The sequence below is a fragment of the Oncorhynchus keta genome, chromosome 11 (genome assembly GCF_023373465.1).
Source record: "Oncorhynchus keta strain PuntledgeMale-10-30-2019 chromosome 11, Oket_V2, whole genome shotgun sequence".
NCBI lineage: Eukaryota > Metazoa > Chordata > Actinopteri > Salmoniformes > Salmonidae > Oncorhynchus > Oncorhynchus keta.
Genome location: NC_068431.1, coordinates 28,530,649 through 28,554,337, shown reverse-complemented (window position 1 = coordinate 28,554,337; position 23,689 = coordinate 28,530,649). Strand labels below are relative to the sequence as shown.

Genomic DNA, 23,689 nt, shown 5'->3' with positions numbered 1-23,689 from the left:
TCCTACTGGGAAAAATGCATGTGAACGCCCCTCCAATCTGTAATTATGACTATGAAAATTGGGAATGATCTCTTGACCCCGATCTTTCCCACCTGCTGAACATTGACATCATGCACCACTGAAAATGGCAAAAAACACAGTGGTCAATGGTGAGAATGGTTATTGCGTTCCTTCCAAGCTCTGAGCACGTGAATGCCCAAATCGTTCATCTGAAGTAGGCAAGACGTTCCTCCGATCACTCCGACATGATATGAATGCGGAAAAAGAGTTTCCCCACTTGTAAATGATCAGAAGCAGCCAATAGGAAGCTCCATGCCAGGGGTGTCAAATGCCTTCGGTCTTCAATATATGGTTTATTTGATAAAATAGAAGTTTCGTAAGGCTTTGATTGTTAAGTCGCTTTGGATAAAAGCGTCTGCTAAATGGCATATATTATTATTATTATTATTATTAAGAGTGTACTGATACGAGTAGGACACGTGACATCCTAGCAAAATTGAGAAAGTCATAAACCCCGCCTATTTCTACATTGTATCTTCTTAAAATGTGATTTTAAACCTAACCACGCGGTTAACCTTATGCCTAACCCTAATCTTGAATTAAAAACATATTTTTACTATAGCCAAATATTTATTTTGTGGCTATGGTAACTAGTGGAAACCATGTGTGTGTGTGTGTGTGTGTGTGTGTGTGTGTGTGTGTGTGTGTGTGTGTGTGTGTGTGTGTGTGTGTGTGTGTGTGTGTGTGTGTGTGTGTTGTTCACACGCGTATCTGTCCTCATGATCCCACTTGATCTTGCCTCCTACCGACTGTCTTCCATTTTTTAATAAATGCATTTTCGTTGTTAGAGCGGCCACTAGAGTATATTGTCAATATAATGGATAATCTGGGAAATAGCCATTTGTGACTGTGGTAACTAGTGGAACCCCCCCGATATTTATGTGGTAGTGTTCACACATGCGTAGTGTGCTGTTTCCCCCAATGACGTTGTCTTCCATGTAAGCAAGCACTTTCAAGCAGGCTGTTTTCTTGGACACGCCTAGCTAGCTAGCTTTCCTCCAACACCGCGCCGGTTATTGCAATTCCATCCCCTGGAAACCATGGCCGACCAGGCCTCGGGATCCGCCCGGCAGCCCCAGCATGACGGTAAAGATTTGTTCTTTTTTGATAGTCTTTATGTGGTATAGTCTCGATTTAATACAGATAATTAAACGGCCTGTGAATAATCGGGCTCAGTAAGCACCATCACCCGACGTGTCACTCCCTCTCCCTGGACATTATTTCAATGTTCTCTCTGCTGGATATATTCATACATAGCGAGCTACACAGGCCCAAAACTAGATTTCCATACGTTGTTGGAAAATAAATACACCCATCTTGGCGTTAGCTAGCTAGTCGAACGGTGTTGATGTTACCTAACTAGCTAGTTAGCTACCACTATACCTGTCATTGTTGTTTTGAAGCCATTGACAGTAGGCGAGACCATCGACGCAGTGGAAACTGGAAAGGGATAATGCTGGCAGTCACATTTGTACAAGTATCAAACGTTTTCGAACAGTGTTTATTTAAACATTAATATTGTAACATTTAGCTAACGTTAGTTTTCCATCCCCTTGTTTGCTAAATGTAGTTAGCTGCATAGCTTTTGTCTACTCTAACTAACAGGGGACTATCCCATTCATAGATTCTAAGTGCTATAGCTCCTATTGCCCGGGGGAGTTTTCATTAGAGCCGGACGCTTGCTCTAAACGTTATTAACTCACATCGGTTGAGAAATAATTTTCAAAAAACACAAAAGGTTAAATTACCTCACACCTTTTTGTTAGGGTTAGTGTTCCTATGTCAACAATAGACTAACGAATACCAAAATATAGTTTTCGGATGGAATTTTTCTTTAACAACGTTTGATTATGGAAGAAACTGGGGAGGAAGTGTGTCCATCAACTGGAGGCACACACAACTTGTTGATCTGTGCAAAACGGCTACAGTAAGTGTTTTTTATTTTTTAAATATTTCTCGCAGATATGAAAGATAAGGGGCATATGTTTTAAAAAACGTTTTGAGTATTGACTATTCTACATGTTAAAATACCTTGTCTGAATTTGTATTTAACCAAATGCGGGCGAATGTACATGGAGAAGGATTTTCGAGAGCTAGCAGGGGACATGGACCAATTTTGAGTTTCAGGCCCAAGCTAGTTTGCTAGTAGTAGCCACGCAGATACATCGTTGGCCAAAATGTATTGATAAATTCAGCCTATGACTGAATTCAATTTACAGGATTCTTGCAGATTTTGTCGAACTATCTACACCAGATCTTGCAATGGAGATAATGAGTTGTGTCAATGGTTGTAATGTTACTGATGTCATCCCACTCTGAAATATGTCATGCTCTGCAATATGCACAAGCTGACATTGTCACACCTCTGTTCATTTTAACGGCCTCTGACTTGTATGCCATTTCTAGGAGTTGTCCAAAGTAGAGGTGCTCCATATCCGTCCTCAGTTTAGCACAATGTTTTTGGTTCAGTGTGTGTTTATAGCGACTTTGAGATTCTACTTCTAATGAAAAGTGCTATCTATATAAAATACTATTATTATTGAGGCTACATTCACCAGGTGCTAAATGAGTGCAATGACACATTTTAATTGACTAAAGACAGGCTTTGCAAAAGGCAACACTGATCTGACGATTTTACCGCTTAGTATGGAAAATGCGCCGCAAAGCGCTACAGAGGTTTGTGCGGACGGCCCAGTACATCACTGATTCTCCCTGCCATCCAGGACCTCTATATCAGGTGGTGTCAGGAAGGCCTGAAAAATTGCCAAAGACTTCAGCCACCCATGCCATAGACTGTTCTCTCTGCTATCGTCCGGCAAACGGTACTGGAGCATCGGCGTTCGAACCAACAGGCTCCGAGATAGCTTCTACCCCAAGCCATAAGACTGCTAAATAGTTAATTACCTGGACAATCTGCATTGACCTTATCTTGCACTGATTCTATGCACACTCACAAGACTATATTCTGTTTATACACATTTACATACGCATACAGACACATTCACACTCATCCTATTTATTTTATTTGACCTTTATTTTACTAGGAAAGTCAGTTAAGAACAAATTCTTATCTTCAATGACGGCCTAGGAACAGTTGGTTAACTGCCTGTTCAGGGGCAGAACGACAGATTTTGTACCTTGTCAGCTCGGGGATTTGAACTTGCAACCTTTTGGTTACTAGTCCAATGCTCTAACCACTAGGCTACCCTGCTGCTACGCTATTCTTTATTTTAATTTTACTATTATCTATCCTGATGCCTTGTCACTTGACCCTGCCATTATGTACATAGCTACCTCAAATACCCCAGCACATTGTTATGGTACTGGTACTCCCTGCATATAGCTTAATTATTGTCTATTTTTATTCCTCTTGTGTTTCTATTTGTCTTATTAACTCTGCATTATTGGGAAGGCCTCATAACAAGAATTTCAATGTAAAGTCTACACCCGTTGTATTCGGTGCATGTGACCAATACATTTTTATTTGAATGGGAAAAGCTGTACAGTATGTAGCCTAAAGCTAGTGGAGAGATATTCCCAGAGTAGGCCAAAAAAAAACAAATCAAAGACTGGAACTGGCAACTCGTGTACTTTTTGAGCTGGAGATTGACTCTGAAAAGTAAATTATATTACTGTGCCATTTATATAACCATTATGTTGGACACAAGGGATATCAGGCAACTCATGCTGTTTTATATGTAATGAAGTTGAATATTTTACCAACTTGGACACCCCCTGGAGTTTGTTGATGATCAGGCCTACGTCAAAGTCTTTGTTTAGTTCATTTTAGCATGTCTTTCTGGTCAAACATCTTGCTAACACAGTCACTATGCTAATACAGTCATTAAATACTCATTTGATTCTTGCCCCAGAATGCTGCACGGTATTTTGTACGGCATAGGTATTGTCCATTTGGATTGGCTACAATTAGTGAGATTGATTTGTTTCTGAGCTGGTCATGGGTGCACCTCAGCCACGCTCAAGGTTCTAAACAATATCATAATTGCCATCGACAAAAGACTATACTGTGCAGCCGTATTCATCGACCTGGCCAAGGCGTTCGACCTGGCCAAGGCTTTCGACTCTGTCAATCACCGCATTCTTATCGGCAGACTCAAAAGCCTTGGTTTCTCTAATGACTGCCTCACCTGGTTCACCAACTACTAGTTCAGTGTGTCAAATCGGAGGAGGGCCTGTTGTCCGGACCTCTGGCAGTCTCTATGGGGGTGCCACAGGGTTCAATTCTCGGGCCGACTCTTTTCTCTGTGTACATCAATGATGTCGCTCTTGCGGCTGGTGATTCTCTGATCCACCTTTACGCAGACGACACCATTCTGTATACTTCTGGCCCTTCTTTGGACACTGTGTTAACAAACCTCCAGACGAGCTTCAATGCCATACAACTCTCCTTCTGTGGCCTCCAACTGCTCTTTAATGCTAAATGCTCTTCAACCGATCGCTGCCCCACCTGCCTGCCCGTCTAGCATCACTACTCTGGACGTTTCTGACTAAGAATATGTGGACAACTACAAATACCTAGGTGTCTGGTTAGACTGTAAACTCTCCTTCCAGACTCACATCAAACCTTTCCAATCCAAAGTTAAATCTGGAATCGGCTTCCTATTTCAAAACAAAGCATCCTTCACTCATGCTGCCAAACATACCCTCGTAAAACTGACTATCCTACTGATCCTTGACTTCGGCGATATCATTTACAAAATAGACTGCATCCAATTTGCTGAGTAGCGTGTTGGAGGCTATCACAGTGCCATCCGTTTTGTCACCAAAGCCCCATATACCACCCACCATTGCGACCTGTATGCTCTCGTTGGCTGGCCCTCGCTTCATATTTGTCACCAAACCCACTGGCTCCAGGTCATCTATAAGGTAAAGCCCCGCCTTATGTCAGCTCACTGGTCACCATAGCGGTACCCACCCGTAGCACACGCTCCAGCAGGTACAGTTGAAGTCGGAAGTTTACATACACTTATGTTGGAGTCATTAAAACTCGTTTTTAAACCACTCCACATATATATTGTTAACAAACTATAGTTTTGGCACGTCTGTTAGGACACCTACTTTGTGCATGACACAAGTCATTTTTCCTACAATTGTTTACACACAGATTATTTCACTTATAATTCACTGTATCACAATTTTACTGGGTCAGAAGTTTATATACAGTAAGTTGACTGTGCCTTTTTAAACAGCTTGAAAAATTCCATTAAATTATGTCATGGCTTTAGAAGCTTCTGTTAAGCTAATTGACATCATTTGAGTCAATTGGAAGTGTAAATCCTTGGGAGCAATTTCCAAACGCCTGAAGGTACCATGTTCCTCTGTACAATTGTACACAAGTATATACACCATGGGATCATGCAGCTGTCATACCACTCAGTAAGGAGACGCGTTCTGTCTCCTAGAGATGAACGTACTTTGGTGCGAAAAGTGCAAATCAACCCCAGAACAACAGCAAAGGACCTTGTGAAGATGCTGGAGGAAACCGATACAGAAGTATCTATATCCACAGTAAAACAAGTCCTATATCAACATAACCTGAAAGGCCGCTCTGCAAGGAAGAAGCCACTGCTCCAAAACCGCCATAAAAAGCCAGACTACGGTTTGCAAATGGGGACAAAGATTGTACTTTTTGGAGAAATGTCCTCTAGTCTGATGAAACAAAAATAGAACTGTTTGGCCATAATGACCACCGTTATGTTTGGAGGAAAAAGGGGGAGGCTGCAAGTTGAAGAACACCATCCCAACTGTGAAACACGGGGGTGGCAGAATCATGTTGTGGGGGTGCTTTGCTGCAGGAGGGACTGGTGCACTTCACGAAATGGATAACTTTCCTTCCTCGTGATGCTATGTGGATATATTGAAGCAACAGCTCAAGACATCAGTCAGGAAGTTAAAGCTTGGTCCAAATGGGTCATCCAAATGGACAATGACCCTAAGCATACTTCCAAAGTTGTGGCAAAATGGTTTAAGGACAACAAAGTAAAGGTATTGGAGTGGCCATCACAATGCACTGACCTCAATCCTATAGAACATTTGTGGGCAGAACTGAAAAAGCGTGTGCGAACAAGGAGGCCTACAATCCTGCCTCAGTTACATCAGCTCTGTCAGGAGGAATGGTTCAACATTCACCAACTTATTGTGGGAAGCATGTGGAAGGCTACCAAAGTATGTTTGACCCAAGTTAAACAATATAAAGGCAATGCTACCAAATACTAATTGAGTGTATGACCCACTGGGAATGTGATGAAATACATAAAATAGTGATTTATTTCAGCTCTACTATTATTCTGACATTTCACATTCTTAAAATAAAGTGGTGATCCTAACTGACCTAAGACATGGAATTTTTACAAGGATTAAATGTCAGGAATTGTGAACAATTGAGTTTAAACGTAGTTGGCTAAGGTGTATGCAAACTTCCGTCTTCAACTGTACATTTCACATTTCACTAATTCCTCCTTTGGCTGCCTTTCCTTCAAGTTCTCTGCTGCCAGTGACTGGAACGAATTGCAAAAATCACTGAAGCTAGAGACTCATATCTCCCTCACTAACTTTAAGCTTCAGTTATCAGAGCAGCTTACAGATCATTGAACCTGTACATAGCCCATCTGTAAAAAGCCCATCCAACTACCTCATTCCCATATTTTTATTTAAATATATATTTTTGCTCCTTTGCATCTCTACTTGTGCAGAAGATTAATGCACATCTATCACTCGGGTTTATTTGCGGAATTGTAATTATTTTGCCACTATGGCCTATTTATTACCATACCTCCCTAATCTTACTTCATTTGCACACACTGTATATAGACTTTTCTATTGTGTTATTGACTGTACGTTTGTTTATTCCATGTGTAACTCTGTTTATCTTGGCCAGGTCACAGTTGTAAATGAGAACTTTTTCTCAACTGGCCAACCTGGTGAAATAATAATCTGTCCACCAGTTAGACCTCCATTTATTGTATTATAAACAACACCAACAGCGATTATTGTTGAAGTGAAAACCAAGTGACCCTCCCACTGAGTCCTGCCTTGGCAATACCAAAAATGTAGTTATGGATTGCCCCTCGCAAAGCTCTGACGAAGGCCTTGAGGCCGATACGTAAAGCTTATTAAAGAGCCGTGATACTATCAAGAACAGTGCAGGTTTCTTCTTTTTTTCTTATCTTATTCAACTGTTACCATGCACCTGCAACAAAGATAGCTCAGATGTGCAAGTGCCTTTGGACTTTTCCCTTGAAATAAATGAAATCACTGCTTTCAGGCTGGTTGTATTGCAGTGTGTAGACGAATACCCTTTTTTCCCCCTGGAAGTTTCTTTAGTGTTCTTGTTTTGTAATTTCCCTTAGCGGTGCTCCAGCAGCGAGTGGCAGCCCTGGAGCAGGAGAGAGCTGACTTTGTCAAGCGCAAACAGCAACTGGAGTCTGAGTTCAACCAGAAACGGGCCAAGTTCAAAGAGCTCTACCTGTCCAAAGAAGGTGACTGTTCAATCTGCTGTCCGCATTATGCCATGGTAAACTTGTGTAGTTAGCTTCATGAATATGGACCCTGGTCTCCTGGAACATATCCAACCTTATCATGGGTTACCTCCTATATTTTCCTCACCGTTCCTCTCTTTCCTCCCAGAGGAACTGAAGTGCCAGGCAGCGTCTCTGGAGGGGGCCCAGTCGGAGCTGAGTCGTGTACAGGCCCAGCTGGAACAGGCCCAAGCTGACATGGAGAACATCAAGGCGGTGGCCACTGTGTCAGAGAGCACCAAGCAGGAGGCCATTGACCAGGTCAAGGGACAGTGGCAGGAGGAGGTGGCCTCCCTACAGGCCATCATGAAAGGTACTGTAGCTAGGCTAACTCTACATTGCCTCCTCTGGCCCTAATTTTGCCATTCAGTATCTAGTTGGTGACTCTGTTGGAAGGATTCCAGTAGCTGTAAATAACCCATGTAACATTTCCTCTAGACTAGGCCTGCATGAAAGGCAGTCATTTTGATCCCATGTCATTGCCATGCTTCTGTTATAGAAGTAGCATCTTAGCTTGATACGCAGAATTGAACATAGAATAAAAAGTTGTTAGCAAATAAAGTTTGTTAAATTGAGTTGAGTAGGTATCTATTAATTAGCCTGATTTGAAAATCCACTGCTACTCTTTACACTGAGGATCAGTTATGAGCACATTGACTGGTACTGTGTTATCTCCCCTCCCCCCTCAGACACAGTGCGTGAGTATGAGGTGCAGTTCCACCAGCGCCTTGAGCAGGAGCGTGCCCAATGGAACCAGTACAGGGAGGTGGTGGAGAGGGAGATGGGCGAGCTGAGACACCGCCTCTCTGAGGGTGGCCAGGAGGAGGAGAACCTGGAGAACGACATGAAGAAGGTTGGCTGGTTTCACACCGGGGGGGGGGTCATCAAAGTACATTAATCCTTTCATCAGTGTCGGGGTCAATTCCATTGCAATTCAATCAATTTAATAAAAACAGAAAATCTCCATAGAGAAGCCTTGGAGAGAATTGGAATGTGACTCGATTTGAATGTGTTTTCCCCCAGGCACAGGAAGATGCAGAGAAGCTACGGTCAGTGGTAATGCCTATGGAGCAGGAGATAGCAGCTCTGAAAGTCAAACTGACTGTGGCAGAGGACAGGGTGAAGGAGCTGGAGGCCTCGAAGGTTAGTCAAAAGGGTCTGGAAAGGAAAACAAAGACTTTTACAACACAGACAAGATCGCCATGCTTATTTTATTAACAAAACAATCTTATCCATCCAAGATGTCAATTGCAGTATGGGTTATATCTAGACGACGGTAGGCTAGATTCAGCCATGGGTCGATTTGACGGAGTGGATGGTCAGGGGGCCGTAACCTAATTATAATTTGTACACTGCAAATTGACCACAACTCAGCCTAAAAAGAGATTTGTATTTGAAAATTACAATGAGACACGATCACATGTGTCTCTAGGGAACAGATTTCCTAAATTAAACACATTTTTTGCTGAATTCCTGGTTATTTTTTTATTTATTTTTTGCCCAAAACTAAAATAATAAAAATATCCCTTGCGGGCCGGTTTTGGCACGCAGGTCGCAGTTTGCTGACCCATAATTTATACCATTTTCAGAGGACCATGAATTTAGGATCATTATTTATGACATTTATAGACAAATAATCTAGGCAAATCTGTCTGAAGTGATACAGTGGAAGAAATACTTCCTAAAAATGGCTTTCAGTTTAAATATGTCATTTGAGTTACTGATAAATTACTTGTTTTCGTTCTGTAGGTAAAGGAGCTCAATCATGTCCTGGAAGCAGAGAAATCCTGCCGCACAGACCTGGAGATGTACGTGGCGGTGCTCAACACTCAGAAGTCAGTCCTTCAGGAGGATGCAGAGAAACTACGAAAAGAGCTCCACGAAGGTGACACACTCGTAAAGCTTTTTTTTTTAAGCAAGCTGTTAGCAGTTGATGTTATTCTTTAATAACACAGACCCCAAAGCAAATCAAGGGGAGGAAAATAGGTTTTCAAGGTGGACAAATCATGTTTGGAAGTAGATTGTCATTCTCCCCTGTCCTCAGTGATGCTCTCCAGTCATTCTCCCCAGCATGTAGTTTTATAACCCAGCCCATGCCTGTGGTTGACCAATTAGAATTCCTTGCAATGAAAGTGGGCCAATGGCCAAATACAAGTATCCTATTTCAGGCTCACTGTATAGACAAATTCCTCCCATTAATCCCCTATTACAGAAAAAACACTATTGCCATTCATCTTTAGTACTCTATTGACTTTTAATCCTCTGTCTCTCGTACTCTAATGACCTCTTGTCCTCTCTCTGCGTTGTGTATTTCGTTCAAATTTTCTTACTGTCAAACATAAGGATAAGAGATGTAAGACATTTCAATACAGAAGTACAGCACAGAATTGTCCCTTTTTTTCCCCTCTATCTCTCGCTATATATATATATATATCTGTCTGTCATGTTTTTTTCTTCCATGGTCAGTGTGTCACCTCTTGGAGCTGGAGCGGCAGCAGCACAACCAGCTGAAGCACACTTGGCAGCGGGCCAACGACCAGTTCCTGGAGTCACAGAGGCTGCTGATGAGGGACATGCAAAGGATCGAGAACGTGCTCTCTTCTGAGCAGCTCCGGCAGGTGGAAGAGATTAAGAAGAGGGACCAGGTACGCACACCTGGAGTCGGAAGTGGTGTGGGGGGGGGTTAGTGGCCTGGGGTGTGTCTGGCCGTGCAAGATTGTATGAGACAATATATGAGGAATAGAGTAAATACTGACAGTGTAATGACAGACAATTTGACGTGATATTGTGTGTGCATGTGCTCTAATGGGAATGCCAGTCAGTTAAAAAGAGCGTAAATACCCTGTCAAAGTGTAGTCCATTTATTGACATTGTTTCCCTCAGGAGGAGGATGAGAAGGAAAGGATCAGCCAGGCCAAGGAGCAGAATGAGGAAGACAGGACAGAAACCGAACCTTTAGAAGACTCATTCCTTGGGCTCAGTATTGAAGAGGTATGGATATGAGGTCACCAACACCTTACAGAGAGCACATGCCTCAGACACATGTGACCTTCTCTCTTTAAAACATTATCTCTTCAGTTCATATTGAAAATGAAATAGCCATAAAATCTGGACATTAACTCCATATCTTTACAATGACTTTGGGTCTCGTTGAATGTATAAGGTAACCTCTCTACCTAATCCGCTGTGACAAGCATGGTCAATTGTGGTCTAAAATGCCATCTCCTTAAATATCTTGGAGAATTTCTTTAATGACAACAACATAAGTATTCCAGAAATTGGTCTAAAGCATGTGATTTTGTTCAAAGCACTATTCTCTGACAATGTACCTCTCATTTTCAGTTTTGACATCGCACTCACAACAAAAGCACATCCCCACACATTTTCTTTCTTTTGCTCTCTGTCATTCTGAGTCTCTGAGGCTGTGTTTATACAGCCACCCTAAGAACTCAAATCTGATTTTCTTTCTATATCAATTTTTCTTTTCTGACTCGCACTGTTTTACATGTGACCCATATTAGATTTGCACACTGATGCAATGCTTATTTCCTGTCACTGGAAAAGATCTGATGGGAATGGGATATGTAAATAATTGGCAAAAGATCTGAATGGGCTGACTGAACGCAGCCTGAAGTGCTACTCCTCTACTTCTGATCATTACAACCATTCTCTCCCTCCCTCCTCTCTCCACCAGCCCCACAGTGCCCACGGCTCTATGCACTCCTTAGACTCTGACCTGGTGGCAGGGGGCCCTATGGACCTCTACAAAGACGGCCTTCGGAGGGTCCAGTCCACAGACAGCCTGGGTTCCTCTCCTGGTCTCCAGGGCCTGGGTGGCTACAACCATAAGGCCAAGTCGGCCAGCCACCTAGATGAGTCCGACTTCGGACCCCTGGTGGGGGCGGACTGCGGGGCCCCTGAGGGCCTGGCGGGCTTTGGGGACACGCTATCGGTCAGCTCCATCCAGCTGACGGCCGGCCACTTCCTACTCACCAAGGTCTTAAATCAACTTTTTATTAGACTTTCATGTATTGTGTCTGTAAAACGATTGATCTTTTTAAATGCAGTTTTAAATAATGATTTGTTATGATCCAGGACCAGGAGAAGGCTATAAAGGCCATGACGCCGGAGCAGGAGGAGACGGCCTCGCTGATGTCCAGCATCTCCCACGCCCACGACACCACCTTCCTGACCCCGTCAGGCTACCGCCTGGTCAGTGACCAGGAGTGGAACCTGCTTCAGCAAGAGGTCAGACAGTTTCATACAGTGTTTTGGTTCATTTAAATTGTTTGATGTTTTGGTTGGGCTTTGTTTTGCAGTACAATATTGTCCACTATACGTTGTTTGCATGGTAACCGTTGTTGGCTTGTAATCCCTTAACCACTTTGGTTCAAAAGCACCAATAAGTATAATTTAGTACTAAGTACTGTATTTGTTACTATTAGGAAAATACAATGTAGCCTAGGTGTTGAAATAAAGTAAACAATAAAGTAAACATTCTTTACACTGCTATGAATTGTGTAAAGTTTAGTCTGCACACATTTTGTATTTACCATGTGGTATTCCTCCTAACTTCATTCTTGGCTGTCTGTCACTAGGTGAAGAACGCAGGAAGGAAGTTGGGACGGCGGTGTGACATGTGCTCTAACTATGAAAAACAGCTGCAGGTCATCCAGGGCCAGGAGGCAGAGACACGCGATCAGGTAACGCCCTCTCTCATTCCCTGTGACACTCTATTACAGCTTAACTTTCTGTGATGTATACACCTATGTCAAGGATACTTAGAGGGAAAGTTCCTCCCAAGATCAAAGTCATCTTTAGTGATATTTAGTCTTTCTGTATTCCATGTCATATGTTTGGCTCCCACTAAGCTACATGCATTAGAAGAAATCTGACCACAAGAATCCTAAATTAATGGGGTGAAAGAAAAAGTGCAAGTTAGCTGGTGCCAATCTCTCATTAATTTGTCTCCGTCTCTTTGATCTCTCAGGTAAAGAAGCTCCAGGTGATGCTGCGGCAGGCCAACGACCAGCTAGAGAGAACCATGAGTGAAAAACAGGAGTTGGAGGACTCTGTGAAACAGGGCAACGAGGAAACCACTGCAAAGGTCTGTCCTCCTTCAGCACCAGCTGTGCCACCAGAGACTCTGGGTTCGCGCCCAGGCTCTGTCATAACCGGCCGCGACCGTGAGGTCCGTGGGGCGATGCACAATTGGCCTAGCGTCACCCGGGTTAGGGAGGGTTTGGCCGGTAGGGAAATCCTTGTCTCATCGCGCACCAGCGACTCCTGTGGCGGGCTGGGTGCAGTGCGCGCTAACCAAGGTTGCCAGGTGCACAGTGTTTCCTCCTACACATTGGTGCGGCTGGCTTCCGGGTTGGATGGCGCTGTGTTAAGAAGCAGTGCGGCTTGGTTGGGTTGTGTATCGGAGGACGCATGACTCTCGACCTTCGTCTCTCCTGAGCCAGTACGGGAGTTGTAGCGATGAGACAAGATAGTAGCTACTAAACAATTGGATACCATGAAAAAGGGGTAAAATTAAAAAAATAAATAAAGGTCTTACATACATTAACACACTTCAGAATCCAAAAAGTGTCAAGGATAATAAAGCGTCAGGTAATCTTTATGCTTAGCTCTTTTGTTGTTTGAGGAGTTATTTCTAATCTTCAAAGAATGTACAGTCGTTGCCAAAAGTTTTGATAATGACACAAATATTAATTTCCACAAAGTTTGCTGCTTCAGTGTCTTTAGATATTTTTGTCAGATGTTACTATGGAATACTGAAGTATAATTACAATAATTTCAGTGTCAAAGGCTTTTATTGACAATTACATGAAGTTGATGCAAAGAGTCAATATTTCCAGTGTTGACCCTTCTTTTTCAAGACCTCTGCAATCCTCCCTGGCATGCTGTAAATTACTTCTGGGCCATATCCTGACTGATGGCAGCCCATTCTTGCATAATCAATGTTTGGAGTTTGTCAGAATTTTTTATTTATTTTTTGTCCCCCAGACTGATGGTAGCGCACATCAGGACTGATGGTAGCGCACACTTTGTCTTCTCCAGACAAGCTTTTTTCCGGATGCCCAAAACAATTGGAAAGGGGATTCATCAGAGAAAATTACTTTACCCCTATCCCTTTTGCAGAATATCAGTCTGTCCCTGATGTTTTTCCTGGAGAGAAGTGGCTTCTTTGCTGCCCTTCTTGACACCAGGCCATCCTCCACAAGTCTATTCGCCTCACTGTGCGTGCAGATGCACTCACACCTGCCTGCTGCCATTCCTGAGCAAGCTCTGTACTGGTGGTACCCCGATCCCGCAGCTGAATCAACTTTAGGTGACAGTCCTGGCACTTGCTGGACTTTCTTGGGCGCCCTGAAGCCTTCTTCACATAATTTGAACCGCTCTCCTTGAAGTTCTTGATGTTCCGATAAATGGTTGATTTAGGTGCAGTCTTACTGGCAGCAATTTCCTTGCCTGTGAAGCCCTTTTTGTGCAAAGCAATGATGACTGCATGTGTTTCCTTGCATGTAACCATGTTTGACAGAGGAAGAACAATGATTCCAAGCACCACCCTCCTTTTGAAGCTTCCAGTCTGTTATTCAAAGTCAATCAGCATGACAGAGTGCTCTCCAGCCTTGTCCTCGTCAACACTCGCACCTGTGTTGAGAGAATTGCCCTCATACAAACTGAGGCAGCAGACTTAATTAATATTTGTGTCATTCTCAACTTTTGTCCACGACTGTACAATGCTTACGGTTGGAATGTGGATAAATCAGGATACGTCATTCTTTTTCTGTGGATTGTATGTTCAGTTATCCTCTGGAGCATGTGGATTTCTTGCTTTTTCCCAGGTCGCTGCTCTCATGCACAGAGTCCAGGAGTCCGAGTCACTGCTTAAAACACTACAAGAGGCCTTCAGTCAGGCCAAGAGGAACACGCAGGAACAGATGGTGAGCAGCACTTTTCTGCTACAGCCTCTCAATACAGCCTCTGTTTGGGCCTCCGGTGTCTCAATAGTGTCAGTTTGTGCCAGAAGGCCTGTGTAAATAAAGTTAGCAGCAAAAGCATTTGAACATGCCATCGCTGCGTGTGCCTTTTTTGATTTGGTGATTCAACCAGCTTCTTACTGTAATTAAGAAGGATGTTTATCTTGCTGAAGAGGGAGCTAGTGGAAATGTGATGGAATGTTCTGCCTGATAGACGTTTGACCTCTAATCACACTTGTGGTCTCTGTCCTTCAGTCTGTGTCCGGAAGTTCCATTTGACAGTACATTGAAACACCAGGAGGAAACAGGATGATGCCACATGATTTGACTGAGTGCTGTTTTTGCCATAATCAGGCTGTGCTGATGCAGTCCAGGGAGCAGGTTGCGGAGGAACTGAGCAGACTGCAGAGGGACAACGACAGCCTAACAGGCAAACACCGACTCCACTTATCTCTCCAGCAGCAGGAGGACTTCAAACTACCTACCATGGTGCAAGTACGAGACAATCATTCACAGCCACCATTTTGAGAATTGCTCTCAGGCGCATCTCAATAGTCTAAAGGAGAGCCCTCTTCTTTTTTTCACACTAATTCATAGATTTACAGAATGTCTCTTGACATCTGAATAATAAACAAGAGTTCATTGCAAGGACCATCCAGGCTCTTCATTTTTTCCCCCTGTGCTTACATGGCATTGACAAAGATGAAAACATCAGTAATATTCCACATTTAAATCCAAGGGGGTAAGGTGATATGTATTCTATTCCTAGATTTAGTCAAGTCATTTTCTAACACTTTGTGTTCCAAATACATAGATTCTGCACAAATTATAGGAGTGTCATGTTAATGTTGTAGAAAAACAAAACACCTGGAATTGTAAAGATCTAGTAACGTTAGCAGACCTGCACAGAATCTGTCGTTCAGAACTGAAACCATCACCTTGACTGACCACGTATTATTTCACTGACTGGTTAATGAACTGGCAGGGAGAACATACTAGGGCCCTTCAGGGTGTTAAGGATTCTATAGTGTACTTGTTGACTGCTTTAACATGAACAAGTCTTTAGAGTGAAACCAAAACTTGATGAAAATGCAGTATCTAAACTCTCGTACACCATAATGGTTATTGGTGTCTTTTCCTTCCATATAAACTCATATCTCAGTATTCAATGACATTTTTTTTTTAAATGAGGTATTGAAATAGGAATACGTTGGAGTAAATGAAGAAATAAATTAAATCTTGGAAGAACTGATAGTAACAAGTATGAAAGGGATGGAACAACTTGGTCTGAAATGTATGAGTAAGTCACCATACACATCTCCAAGTGCACGGTCCCCAGAAGCAGACGGCCGTCTGGTTCACACCATCGAGCTATTTACATGTTCATCAGGTACTTCTTTCACCATTCATATACCCATTGTGACTCACTTAAATTGGTACGTGCAACTATTTCTGCTCCCCTCTAGGAACTACAAGCCCTGGTGCTGCAGTTGCGGGAGGACATAGTTGTGGTGCGCACGGCTGCAGACCACCTGGAAGAGAAGCTGAAGGCAGAGATCCTGTTCCTGAAGGAGCAGCTCCAGGCAGAGCAGTGCCTCAAAGAGAACCTGGAGGACACACTACAGCTGGAGATAGATGGCTGCAAGGAGGAGATAGGTGAGGCTCACCTTCTCATTCCTTAGGCTTGACACAAGGATAGATAGAGAAGAACCATAGATGTATATTTGACATACAGCTCTGGGAAAGATTAAGAGACCACTGCAAAAGTATGTTTTTCTGGTTTTACAATTTATAGCTATGTGTTTGGGTAAAAATGTTAATTATAGTTTTATTCTATAAACTACTGACATTTCTCCCAAATTCTAAATAAAAATATTGTTATTTAGAGCATTTATTTGCAGAAAATGACAACTGGTCAAAATAATGAAGATGCAGTGTTGTCAGACCTCGAATAATGCAAAGAAAATAAAGTTAATATTCATTTTTAAACATCAATACTAATGTTTTAACAGTGTTAAGAAATAAATATTTGGCAAAACTCTGGGTAATTCATGCGTCTTGGCACGATCTCCACCAGTCTTTCACATTGATGTTGGATGACTTTATGCCACCCCTGGCATAAAAAAAACATTTGTTTGATGGCTCGTGACCATCCATCTTCCTCTTGATCACATTCCAGAGGTTTTCAATGGGGTTCAGGTCTGGAGATTGGGCTGGCCATGACAGGGTCTTGATCTGGTGGTCCTCCATCCACACCTAGATTGTTTTGGCTGTGTGGCATGGAGCATTGTCCTGCTGGAAAAAACAATCCTCAGAGTTGGGGAACATTGTCAGGGCAGAAGGAAGCAGGTTTTCTTTCAGGACAATCTTATACGTGGCTTGATTCATGCATCCATCACAAAGACAAATCTGCCTGATTCCAGCCTTGCTGAAGCACCCCCAGATCATCACCAATCCTCCACAACATTTCACAAGACCTGGAGAGCCCTACAAGCTACAGTGTCTCACACCTGCTGTGTGAGACACTGTCACTTTGTTGTGCTATAATCCTCATGCTCATTAATCAAGATATCTATTGATTAATGTACCAGATTTACCGAAAGTTTACATTTCATGTGTATGTCCTGGGCAGGTGTAGATGTTTATCTATGGCTCTTGAGTTGAGCTATCTGGATACCTGTTGATTAACTGCTGGTGCAGAGTGAATATGAGCAATAAAGAATCTTGAGTTGCATTTAATAAGAGCCAGAGATGCTAAATATGATGCTTAGCCGTCAGTTCAAACTTGTATGGCTTACAGTAGTTTCAGCGGTACAAATTACAGTAGAGGATAAAACATGTGCTGAACAAGTGTTCAGCTTCACGGTCACATACTGAACCCATCAGCGCAACTGAACTCAGCTTCTCCACCATGAAATTGCCTGTCTTTTCCTTTGAATTTCATCAAAGACCCTCATTCTCTGAAGATTTCCCCTGTACCCTCAAACATTTTTCTCCTTTCCTTTTTTCTTGGTTGGTGACTGTTGTTCAGACATCTTGGAAGTTATGAAACACACTGATGAATCTTCTTTAGGCTGTTTGTGTGTTAATGCTGTAAATGTTGGATTAATGACCGTATGACACAGAAACTCACTCACTGCAGTAATGTTTTTGAAAATGTGGCATGCCAGATTGGTATGGGAATGAGAGGATTATGGACATAGCACCTGTTATATGCTAGCATAGTCCAGTCATAGCCATTCACTTCAGTTAGCATGGTTATGACTAACCATGTAATACCATTACTATGGCATAACATCATAGCTTTCTTTTTTGTTTCTTTGTCTTCAGAAATGTTAATCAAACACACTGCTTAAAGTGCGGAAAAGTTGTTGAATTCTGGCCCAAGTTATGAACACTTGATTGCTCTGTGTGTCAGTCTAATAGCATGGAGGAGTATTTTGTTTGCTTGCTTAGTAACACACACACCTCACACACCACTCTCCTTGGCAGAGGAGATTTGCACCCTTTAAGACTAGCCACACAGCACTCATGCATTATTCATGAATTGACAACTCATTTTCCAGGACCTGCATTAGAATTCTAGAACGCATGTCTTGGGTTGATGTTTTGATTACCATCATAATGACACTTTATGTATCTGTTTTTTTATTTTCCCCAGCGTCATTATCCAGTCTGAAAACTGAGCTGGAGCGAGTGAAAGCTGAGAAAGAACAGGTACATGAACTGTAGGGAGACTGCATGAGTCACGCCTCTGAATGTGAAGTCAGATTGTCTTGAGTGGCTGCCTTCAATAATGTAATCCCAGCTAAGGCCTAAAACCACTAGCTTGTTGGATTAGTAGTTGCTGTTTGAACTGTATGGAACAATATGTACAAATGTAGGTGTGAATGATTTATTTACCATCACCAATGTGTTATGTGAAAGCTGTTGTAAAATAATGAGGTTATTAATGAGCTACAGGGGGTGCAGGCTTTTGCTCAAGCCTCGCACGTACACACCTGAATTAACCAAGGTCTTGATGTTTATTTGATTACTTGAATTGGGTGTTTGAGTACTGAGCTGGAACAAAGGCCTGTGCATCTAACTTTCTACCAGGACCAGGGTTGGAGACCATTGGCTTAACCTAATTGTTTTGCTCTGCATCGTAGTCTGTCTGTAGCGTAGCTGACGCACAGATCACGTGAAACAGCGAGAGCTGAGTCCCACTGGTCTGGGCAGGAGGCTGTTATAATTCCATATTCCACTCTTATCAAGAGCTGACACATAGATTGTTTTTTCCCCCATGGGGGTTTGAGACCTCTCGTTTGGATTTGTAAATCAAACAGTTGTAATGGAAGGAGGTGACACTCCGTGTTTGAGTGAGAAAGACACAGAGAACCTACTAGTAAGGCACAGCCCCCTTCATTATTAACACATCGTCCAAACAACATCAAACAGCCTCCCCAGACTGTGAAATCAGGACTTTGAGTTTGGTAGACTGTTTATGCCAGTAGTTGATAATAACTGTGATGTGCTCATTTCCCAGCTGGAGAGCAGCCTGGCAGAAAAGAGGAAGACATTAGCGAGTGTCCAGGGTCTGAAGAGCAGTCTGGAGGAGCAGCTCAGAGAGCTCACCACAACCAAGGTCAGAGGTCATTCACTGCTCAGACATATCACAGGAGGTTGGTGGCACTTTAATTGGGGAGGACAGGCTTGTGGTAATGGCTGGAGTGGAATAGGTGGAATGGTATTAAATACACAAACACGTTTCCGTGTGTTTGATGCCATTCCATTGGCTCTGGTCCAGCAATTATTAGCCATCTTCCCCACAGCAGACTCCACTGGCCTGTATGTTACAACTGGCCACTGCTGCTGTTTCTTTCTCAACTATCTGTGATAAGTCTCAGCATCGAGTGGGAGTAGTGATACTCAGTGTGCTGTGTGTGGTGACAGACGGCCCTGGAGGCTCAGGCATTGGATGAGAAGGACAAAGCCCTGCGGTTGCAGACGGAGCTGGATGTTAGTGAGCAGGTGCAGAGGGACTTTGTCAAGCTCTCCCAGACACTCCAGGTAGGGACAGTACTGCTGCTGGGTTACCATGGCCACTAGGCTCTCTGAGATCACAAACGGTGGTTACTCTTCAGCTTAGGGTGTTTAACATTCATAGAAAATGCGCCTCCAAAATATGTGGTATACAGTACCTCATCAGTGCTCATTACACTATTTGATAGTGACTTATTTTACTGTATCTGATGTGTGCCATCTACATGGCTGTATGTGTATTTCTAGATCTAGTAAATTCAATATAAATAATTCACTCTTCCCCCTCAGGTCCAGTTGGAGCGGATCAGACAGGCTGACTCTTTAGACCGTATCCGAGCCATCCTCAACAACACCAACTTGACTGACATCAGCCAGCTCCCAGAGACATGATACCCTTGGCTGAAACTCCATTCTCCCTCCTGCCCCTCATTTCCCTCTATCTCATTGGCCTAATGACATTCTCCCACCTTTCCAGGCCACTCCCCCACTTCTACCACCCAATTGAATGTCTCTGGAGGGATAAGAGGGGTGTGGGTGTTTTTAAATGAAGTCTAAATCCAAGATGGAGGATATCTATCATTACAGGAGAAAAGGCCTTTTCTGTATAGGATTTGAAGCACACAAGGCAAGAGTGAAGGTGAACACTACTACTAAGAGGTTGTAAATAACTAAATGACTGTTTCCTGCAGAGTGGTAATTCTTGTATCTTTCCTGTGGTTCTACTGTAGACATTGGACTGGCCATATTAGCCCAACCAAAGGAGGAGTTTGTAGTCTTCTTCTAAGTCACTTTCATCTACAACTTCTCTTTCAGGTAAAGGGAACAAATGGATCCATACAATTTCTGCAAGTGGTTAATACAATGTTCTCGCTCCACTTAGTTTCTTACTTAGTCTTGCCCCCTTATGTTTACTGTTAATCTCCTTTTCTCTCTCCATGCAAAGGTTTTTCTGTATTTTTACTATTTAGACTTCAATTTTCCGATTGACTGACCTTCATGTCTTAAAGTAATGATGGACTGTCATTTCTCTTTGCTTATTTGAGCTGTTCTTGCCATAATATGGACTTGGTCTTTTTCCAAATAGGCCTATCTTCTGTATACCACCCCTACCTTGTCACAACACAACTGATTGGCTCAAACACATTCAGGAAAGAAAGAAATTCTACAAATGAACTTTTAACAAGGGAAAGGGGATACCTAGTCAGTTGTACATCTGAAGGCACACCTGTTAATTGAAAGGCATTCCAGGTGACTATGTCAATGGAATGGATAATCCATAGAACAAACTGACTAATTCTTCTGAAGGGTGGATTTTTCATGGTCTGGGATCACCGTTGACAATGTTCCTTTGATTACATTTTCAGTGTCATGCCTGAATGTTAATGGTAACTCATTGATGAAAAGTTTCCCTGACTTTTGTCCCTCTTGCCGAGAAAATGCACTCTTGTCTCTACTTTTTCCTATGTATTTCACTTGTATAGTTTTGTTTCTGGCTGCACCACAAATACTCTTTTGAAATGAGGGGGCTTTGACCATGATATGTTATTTGTAAAGTATGTCCACATTGAACACTACCTGATTCATCAACACTGTCCCTAGTGTCATGGAGTTTCTGGCACAACTTCTTGAGCATATTCTGAAGTTGCTTAAAGGCCCAGTGCTGTCAAATGTGATTTCTACCCTGTTTTTATGTCATATTGTACAACAGCTGAAAAGTGTTATTTCCTGATAGTTGCTGGTTGAAAATACAATCTACACAGGACCTTCTCATCAGCAGGTTTGCATGGGTGGGGCTTTTGGCTTTCTGTAGTGACATCAGCATGTGTTAAATTGGTCAATAGACCAATAAAGAGTTGCAAACCTCTGTCAATTACAGCTGGTATTCAGTTTTCCCCTCCCTACTTAGACCACTGCCAGACAGTCCTAACAAAATTCTTGCTTGAGTTTTTCCTAAAGTCATTTTTACCAATTTGAATGGAAATCTATTATAGTAAGGTACCTTGTTACCCAGAAATGATTTGATATTAATATAAAAATGGTTCATTTGAGCCTTAAGTGTAGGTGTCATGTCTCATCGGAAATGATGAATAATGTGAAATCTGACTCATGGTCAGGTTTTTACTAGGTTTCCATGGAACTGGTTGAGTACTCTTCCTGTTAAATTAGATCCATGTTGGTTTAATGTCCCTTTTTCTTGGACAGAACTGTCAAATCATCCTGACAGATAATCACTGAACCCTAAGTGGGCACTAGGAGATGGAATTATTGAATCAGAATGAATATGGTTTTGGCAATGAAGGGTATGATCATTACTAATAGCAAGAGCTGTACAAAATAGAGGTCGCTAGGATCAGAAAAGTTCACCAATATAATAACACACATTTTCAATATGGTTTGTCACTCAAGCAATCCCATCAGGCAGTTCACACGAAAGAGAATGGTTGGCTTTCGGGAGAAACTTTCCACATTTTGAATAATCTACTTAATACAGCCTTTTAGAAACACGTAATGCACCGTGAAGTATTTGCATTTTAATTTCTCTAAAGGCAAGGATTTTAAATGGTGGTAGTGATGGACTTAACAGTTTGTGGATTTAATTGTGTGTGGTAGGTAAAATGCGTTTTCATTCATTAGCTGAGGTGACCGTGGTGCTTACAGCACTTAGGGTTGCTCTATGGAAAATGTTTAGACATGACCGCATGATTTATTGCTTTTAACTGTTGTAAAACAATCATCCTTATAGGAAATGTTTCCTTAACACTGAACACAATGTGATTTTTAAGGATACATTGAGATCATTGAATCTTTGACTTGCATGTACTACATCTGTATCAATTGGATAAATCTGTAAATGTCTTATCAGAATCTTGCTATGTTTTGAGAGGATATGAGTAAGGAAGTCAGATGAACTTGCGCTGAAAGAAATGAATGTTTATGGCTTGTAAAATGATTGATTCTGTGTAATATTGTGAATTCGGTTTAGACCTGGGTTCAAATACATGTGTATTTTAAGTATCAAAGCTCTATCATTATAGTGATAATCACTAGTCACTACAACATGTTCACCATACCCCATTCATTTCGAAGGAGTTGAATATCTGTCTATTTCAAATTGAATTCGTAACAGTCGGCATTAACAAGGCTTTTTGGTTCTATCATTTCTATGGAATAATTTGTCCACCCTTCCCTTGAATAGTGCTGCTGTGTGTAATTGTCTTAAGGTCCTCAAACAACCCCTTTTATTTGGGCTTTGCATAAACACATTTCTTGTGCCCCGACAGTTACTGAAATTCCAATGAAAAATGACAGTGGCTTTCAGTTAAGATGTTTTAATTTAGGATTTCACTGTGGCGTAATGTTTCCTGCAGAACAGTCATTCTGATAATGGTGGGAGGAATCTTTGCAAAAAAAGTTATTTTTGCATGCTTTGATTCTTCTGCTAGGGCCTCTTGCAAATGTATATACAGTACTGTGTACATTTCTGTATATACCTAATAAACCAAATTGTACTTTATAGAATGTGTGACTGTCTCTCAAACTCAATGGACCATTGGAGGGCAATCCTGTAAAAGGCTCTTAGTAGAACCCATAAAAAACACTGGACAGCACAGCCTGTGAATTCCAGATACTTAGTGACTAAAATAAAATGGGAAATGCATCTTGTTCAGAAAACTCTTCATGTTTGCTATGGAAAACTATTACTTGCAATAAATGAAATTACCTTTTTTATAAACATTTCCCAACTTTTATTGCCCAGGTACCTGACTGTCAAGATTTTATTTAGTTATTTCTCAGATGGGATTAAATATTTTCAGCATGCTTTCTGGTTTTTGTTTAAGTCGACACCGAAGCACTTTTTCCAACCTGAAAATTACCACTACCAGAAAAGGCTGGCATGCTAACCTGCTGTCAATGTCATTGCGCTAACGTTAATTAGCATTGGCTTGTGAAACTACCTCAAACTTTCTTCATACTGAATGCAGAGACAATGGTATCCACGATGGTGTTGTTGCAAAAATACCCCAAAATATTTTGTGTACCCCCAGTTTTAAAAGATCATGAGTAGAGTTTGCTACAGTT

General features: G+C 42.1%; 1 protein-coding gene across 1 annotated transcript; it reads left to right on the top strand.

Moving 5' to 3' along the window:
• Positions 1-957: 957 nt before the first annotated feature.
• On the top strand, positions 958-23,122 carry rabep1 (rabaptin, RAB GTPase binding effector protein 1). The gene is made up of 19 exons (XM_035780127.2): positions 958-1,146; positions 7,431-7,559; positions 7,708-7,911; positions 8,288-8,451; positions 8,622-8,741; positions 9,348-9,483; positions 10,065-10,243; positions 10,482-10,589; positions 11,293-11,595; positions 11,694-11,846; positions 12,197-12,301; positions 12,589-12,705; positions 14,450-14,548; positions 14,939-15,079; positions 16,051-16,240; positions 18,246-18,301; positions 19,113-19,211; positions 19,520-19,636; positions 19,898-23,122. Exons 1-19 carry the CDS (start codon positions 1,101-1,103, stop codon positions 19,997-19,999), a joined length of 2,568 nt encoding a protein of 855 aa, XP_035636020.1. The 5' UTR covers positions 958-1,100; the 3' UTR covers positions 20,000-23,122.
• Positions 23,123-23,689: the final 567 nt, after the last annotated feature.

Coding starts and splice junctions, on each gene's coding strand:
- rabep1 (XM_035780127.2), top strand. CDS start 1,101: ATGGCCGACCAGGCCTCGGGATCCGCCCGGCAGCCCCAGCATGACG. Junction 7,912..8,287: donor CCTACAGGCCATCATGAAAG/GTACTGTAGCTA, acceptor CTCCCCCCTCAG/ACACAGTGCGTGAGTATGAG. Junction 14,549..14,938: donor GGAACACGCAGGAACAGATG/GTGAGCAGCACT, acceptor TGCCATAATCAG/GCTGTGCTGATGCAGTCCAG.